The sequence below is a fragment of the Numida meleagris genome, chromosome 10 (assembly GCF_002078875.1).
Source record: "Numida meleagris isolate 19003 breed g44 Domestic line chromosome 10, NumMel1.0, whole genome shotgun sequence".
Taxonomy (NCBI): domain Eukaryota; kingdom Metazoa; phylum Chordata; class Aves; order Galliformes; family Numididae; genus Numida; species Numida meleagris.
The window spans coordinates 1,208,427-1,214,426 of record NC_034418.1 but is presented as its reverse complement, the minus strand read 5'-3'; the positions used below and the strand labels follow the sequence as shown (position 1 = coordinate 1,214,426).

The 6,000-nt window shown below is 51.1% G+C and overlaps 1 protein-coding gene and 1 long non-coding RNA gene across 9 annotated transcripts in view; one reads left to right on the top strand and one right to left on the bottom strand.

Moving 5' to 3' along the window:
* Nucleotides 1-311, bottom strand: part of KCTD19 (potassium channel tetramerization domain containing 19) — a 14,470-nt gene extending 14,159 nt beyond the window's left edge. For both annotated transcript variants that reach the window (XM_021408873.1, XM_021408871.1), the window contains exon 1: nucleotides 88-311. In XM_021408873.1, the coding sequence (XP_021264548.1) occupies nucleotides 88-96 (9 nt within the window). In that variant the 5' untranslated portion in view covers nucleotides 97-311. The remainder of the gene's footprint in view (nucleotides 1-87) is intronic.
* Nucleotides 1-5,877, top strand: part of LOC110404507 — a 6,377-nt gene extending 500 nt beyond the window's left edge. The window contains exons 2-5 of one of the 7 annotated variants that reach the window (XR_002442293.1): nucleotides 170-387; nucleotides 474-1,384; nucleotides 1,896-3,342; nucleotides 3,799-5,877. This is a non-coding gene — a long non-coding RNA (uncharacterized LOC110404507). Of the gene's footprint in view, nucleotides 84-169; nucleotides 1,385-1,895; nucleotides 3,343-3,798 lie in introns of all 7 variants that reach the window. The other 6 variants (XR_002442288.1, XR_002442292.1, XR_002442291.1 and 3 more) reach the window with 6 other exon arrangements.

Below are 6,000 nucleotides of genomic sequence, written 5' to 3'. Positions count from 1 at the left end.
ACCTGCGAGGGGCGGCGGGAGCAGAGCCCGCTTCGCAGTCGGGAAAAGAAACCGCGGAGGGGAGGGTAAATTGATGGAAGCCGGTACGTGATTCATGCTGAGGTGTGACTGGAAGTGCGGAACAACGCCGGCGGGATGGGACCTGTCCCTGATGTGTTCTTATCTGCAGCTGTTATCAGATCCGCGCCTTATCACCGCCGTGCATGGAGGCAACCCAGCTGCTTTCATGGAACACCAGGAGCGGCGGCGGGGTCAAGGCCTGAGCACTTCTCCATCGGCTTCCCTGCGGGCAAGGCAGGAAGATCCCAGCCAAACCCGGCTCTCTGTGCTCCCTGGTGCTCAAAGCAACCGTTACCCACGTCGCTGTTCATTGCGCTAATTAACGCGGTGAGGTTCTGACAGTGGGAAGGTCCCAGCCCAGGCTGCGTTGTGCTGGAGGAGGCTAACCCTAACCCTAACCCGGGTCCCTGCAGGCATTTGTGTGACTAATTAATGTTGAAATCAGTGAGGAACCGGTGTCTGCGAGGGATGATCCCCTCCATGCATCTGAAGACGTGCCGTGGTGTTTACCTGGTGTCAGCAGTCACCATGTCCACTATGTCGGTCACCTCATAGAGGAGACAAGGGTAAAACACATAAAGTTTGCCTGCTGCTCTCTTTCCCACAGCTGGGAATGCTTGCACTTCTCCAGCCTGCAGCTTTGCTCGCCCAGCCACTGGTTTTCTCCTTTGTCTGCAGGCTTCGGTGATGCCACCTTGTTCCCAGCTGAAGTGTGAGCACTGAGCTCGGCCCCTGGTGCCTGCAGAGAGCTGGCACCTCACCCAGCTGGGGTGGGATACGAGCAAAGCGAAACCCTGCGTTCACTGCTGGCTCCTGGTGGTTGCTGCAAAGGCTTTCCCAAGCAGTGTTCCGCTCGGCATCGTTGCTCTTCACAGGTGTGCACGTGTCCGTTGAGATGCAGCTGGAAATCTGGCATTGCAATGTTCTGTGTAACGCAGACACTGATAATGCACAATAGCTTCTTTGTCTTCGAAAGGAATACTTCAAAGCCATTGCTTTGAAGCCTGGAAGCAGCTGCACTTTGCAGAGGCAGCGCTGGTAGCACTGTGATCCTTTGCCATCAGGCTGCCCGTGCTGTCCTGGCTGCTCCTGAGCCTTCCCCGCTCACCTTAGGATATTGCTGAAGACATGAGCTGAGAAAGCAAAGAGCTCTGCATGTTTCTCGCTGGCCTTTTCCTAGCGAGCTGAGCAATGACACTGCTGTGACAGCAGCTCAGCGTCACGTTGGGCTTGAAGAAGCATCCCAGCTTCCAGCAGCTCCTGGTGCTGGTGGGTGGTCACAGAAGCGGGTCTGGCTCCCTCCTGGTTTACAAGGATTTCCTTGGTAAGCCTGCAAGCAAACGCTTCCTCTTGAGCCCCCGTGCTTTCTTCCAATTCGTCTTCATTTCACCCTATGTATTTTAACTTGTTACCTACTGTTCCATGGCCTTGTTGTGCTCCCCCCTAGGAGCAATATGGGCTCATCCTTTTAGTTTAGAGCATCCTTGGTACATTTCTACCCTTCATGAGCACCAAGCAGAGGTTCTTGATGTAACGTGGCGCAGTGACTGCAGGTGTCTGCCTGTGGACAGCAGCTGAATGGCTGGTGCTGTTATGGCTGACTTAATGGCTTTGTAAGTTAATGACCGGCCAGTATTTTAGAACTCAAACCCCATAAAACACTGTAGTTCAAACTACCTATGGAGGTCACTGGGAATTTCTTCGCTAGTTTTTGCCTTTCAGGAAATGCTATTACCAGTAGTGATTTTATAGGAAAAGCTTATAGGAAACGATGCCTGTTTGGATTGCTGGGAGGGAGTTTTCATGACAATCTTTTTGTGCCTCTGTCGTTCCAGCCCAGAACTTGCTTTTCCAAGTGCTTTTCCAAGTTTCCAACTTGCTTTTTTCTGGTGGGTGCTCATCTGACAGCTGGACGCAGCTCCTCAACCTTAGCTGGAAAGGATCCTGACGTCCAGAAGACTCAGCTTGGATATGCCGAACATATGATGGAATGGGTGCTGCTCCGGTGGGTGGTTTTAGTTCTCTTTCATTGCCAACATGCTAACGGGAATTCGATGAGAAGATCACCTTACTGTGAACTTTTTAATGAGCACCACTTCCTTGTCGTAACGAAATTGAGAAGGGATTAATCACCTGATTTAATTACCGAGAGAAAAGACGTCTTCCAGGAGGATTTCCATCTGATGTGTTCTGGACAATCCTTGTATATGGAAGCAGCAGGATGATTCCTTGTGGAGCAATCCCATTTGTGGCACCTGGCAATACGAGCACCTCCCTGATGCCTGACCAGCACCAAGGCATTGGTTCCCACGAGCTTTCTGCTCTCCTCTGCCTTTGCCTTAGTGGAAGTTTGTTGAGACTGGCCCATCTGGTTTGCAAGTATCTCCAGTTTAGTGAGCTGCTATCTCGTGGCAGGGCTCTGCTTTGGAAATCTCTGCAGCTGGGGCTTTGGGATTGCTCTCGTTTTCCTGAGATGGTGGTGGAGCCCTCCTGTGTTTCTCCTTCGGGTCTGGGGTGAACAGGGATGCAAAGCACACAGCAGCCCTCCTGTCCTTAGCAGAGCATTTCAGAAGCCTTTTTTTTTTTTTTTCCCCACTCAAAGATCTTGGGGCCGACCAATTCCTTCTTGTTCCTCCTGTTTATAATTGCTTTGCCAGCAGCATCCCACCGGATCCTTTCCAGATCTCTCACCCCTTTCCAGCCTTGTTTATTCATCAGCATCCGTGCTGGCCGGCCAGCTGCCACAGAGAGGAGCTGTTTGGCTGCACACCGGCTTCTGCTTCCCAGGAAAACAGGCAAACAAACGCTCACCAGCCTGCCTCTGCAGCCTGCTTTCTGCTGCCTTTTGTCTCGTGTCCAGCCCTGAAATGCCGTGTGTCCATCCACTCCCCAGCAGTTCTTGCTGACCGTCCTCCGTGCTCAGCCACGTTGCTGGAAGTGCTGCCTTTCCCAGATGCTGCACGTGCCCTTCAGCTGTGGTTTTGTGTTTCACATTTTACTTGACATTCTCTTCCTGCAGGCTGTCACGGACTGGGCAGGCCTGGTCCCCTGCACTGCCTCTAGCACTGCTCCTTCCTCAGGCTGAATGTAACACATGTGTGGCTGTGGGATGTACCAGCTCTGCGTGGTCCACCTGGAGAAGGGATCCGGCTCAGCCCGCTGTGATGTTCACCATGCAGAGCTCCTCGTTGTTCTCAAAGCTCTGCCTCAGGAGAGCAAGAAATGCTAGATGCATGAGGGCAGAAAGATGGGGCTCAGCAGAGCGGAGTTTCTTTTTGGTTTGTAAGTCACCTTACTCTGCTGGCTAAAACTCCCAGGGAGATCAGTGCAGCCAGGCTGCATGAGTTCCCCAAGGCCAGCAGCTGCTCCTGCAGCAATAACACGGGGCAGGAGCACGGCAGGCTTCTCCCTGCTTTGATCTGCAGCCTCGTGCTCCTTGAGTCTAAAATGCATGATGCACAGAAAGCAATGCAGCTGCTGCAAGGAAACGTTTAAATCCAAAGCTCAAATTTGTTTCCAATTAGTTATTAAAAAAAAAAAAAAAAAACAACCCATAATAGTAAATATCCATAGTAACATCTCTGTTTAGGTTTGTTTCCTGACGTCACCAAGGCTCCCTGCCACAATGCCTGAGTATCTCGTTCTGCTCCGTGTGCTATTGTTTGTGTGGGTTGTTTCTGCACACGTGTGCATGAATGCTTTGGAAATGGCTTTGTTGTTTTTTTTTTTCCCCTTTAGAAATGGGTTCCAAACGCATTTGTCGAAGTGGTGATGTGGAAGCTTGCTTCAATTCGTGCCGCGTTATGCTCAGTGCCATTTATCACTGCCGAGATGGATCACCCAGCACCACTGAGGGGCTTCTAGGAGCCTGCTGGGCACTGACAGAACTGTAGGACAGCTTGATTTCTCTCAGTATCCATTTGATTCTGCGACCCTTGGTGATTTTGCAGTAGGTTTTGTCTCATCACAGGTGGAATCTCTGTTGCAGCAGCCAGGGGCTGGCTGTGCCTCAGTTTCCCCATTACAAGAGATATGGCAGGCTCCAATGCCCTTGCTTTAACTCACTGTGCATCAAGAGCACTGTAATAGAGCTAGAGCAAGGAAACTAACATCATGGGATGGATCCCCTGGCTGCTGACAGGCTCTCCCAAACCGCCCAGCAGTAGCAGATATTCTGTCTGTCCCAGTGGTGCAGCCTTGATCTCCATTTGTCCAGCACTCTTCAGCAGCCAGTGCTCGTGGTGACAGCTGCTCTGGAACCAGAGATCCCCTCACCAGTTCGGTGGGTTCCAGCCTCTGCTCTGACCTGCCACGCAGGCCTGCAAGGTCCCTGCAGGGTGTGTTTCAGCCCTGCGCTACGTGCACTTTGTGCCTCCGGGAGCCAGGAGCTTGCATCCTTGAGGCAGCAGGACCTGTGAGCTCGTTGTGGAAGTCCAGTTCCAAAGATGCCTGCAGCAGGGGGCTTGGAGCTTGATGGTCCTTGAGGCCCCACCCAACCCAAGCCATTCTGTGACTCTATGTGCCTAAACCAGGTTCAGCTTGGGGTTTGCAACAAAGGGATGATGGTAACAGTGGTTGTTATTGGTATTGCTCACAGGAACCCATCCTGTTATGTAGAGGTTGGACCACTAGCATCAGGAACTGTTTTCTTTTTAATGAAAAATGCATTTATGGGCTTTTGCTGACTTTTCTCAGCCTTCTCGCTGTGTTTCCTTAAGGTGAATTGCTTTGGAGGAGCGTTCAGCTGTGTCCCCAGGTGGAACTCCTCAGGCTGGAAGCGAGCGGGTCCAAATGGGGGAGTTCTGCAATGGCAGTCCTCAATGGGCTTCCAGCTGTTGTCACACATGGCATGAACACAGCTGGGCTGGTTGCAGTCTGTTATTAGTCACTTCAAGAGAGCTGTGCATGAGGGCTTAAAGGGAGTCATGGCTGTAGCTGGAGTTTTCTAGAAACACGGAGGTTTAAGCACACGCTTCTTCAATATATATATATTTTTATGTGAATTTGAATAAATAGAAGTCGGTATATCCATTCCGGAGCAATCTTTCCAATCATAGCATGTTCATGCTGCTGAGTGCATGCTCGCCCTCTGAATCATTCTCTAGATCAGTCTCACCCAGGTCTTTGGTGTCCACAGACAGCTTCCTGCTGCAAGGGCTGAGTGAAGCCAGCACTCATTGCTCCCAGCACAACTCGTCCTCCCGAAAAATGCACCAGCCCTCAGCCCCTCTGCCAGGAGCACATCCCTGCCATCTGCATACAGCTCTGCTCAGCGCTTCGGCTCAGGGCAATTAAGCAATTGTCCTCGGTAAGGGGAACAGAACAGACGTGAAATATGGACTGCGTTCGTTTTTATGTCCTCTGAAATCTTCTGCTGGTGAATCTAATCTTTGCAGTGCTCGGTTTCTCAGCGTCTTCCTGCCCCTGTCTTCCTTCCCGTGCCGCCTTCTGCAACGTTTATTGCATTAACAAGAAGTGGGCATGACTTCTGTCTAATAACATTTTATCTGAGATCAGGCTGTGCTGGGAAGAAAGTCATTGAGTTAATTCAGTTTGCTCTGACATGGCACTGAATCAATATCGGTGTGTGCCTGGCCGTGAAGCATTGCTTGTAAGATCTGTATTCAAGCCAGTGTCTCAAGGCACTGGCTGCCCAAAGCACTCATCCTAGGGAAGAGTGACCCCTCAAGCAGCCAGGACCTCATCCCAGGTGCACAAGTTGCTGTCAAAGTGTGAAGCCCTTCCTTTAGTTCTTGCAGCCTCTTCCTTTAGTTCTTGCAGCCTCTTCCTTTAGTTCTTGCAGCCTCTTCCTTTAGTTCTTGCAGCCTCTTCCTTNCTTCCTTTAGTTCTTGCAGCCTCTTCCTTTAGTTCTTGCAGCCTCTTCCTTTAGTTCTTGCAGCCTCTTCCTTTAGTTCTTGCAGCCTCTTCCTTTTAGATTTT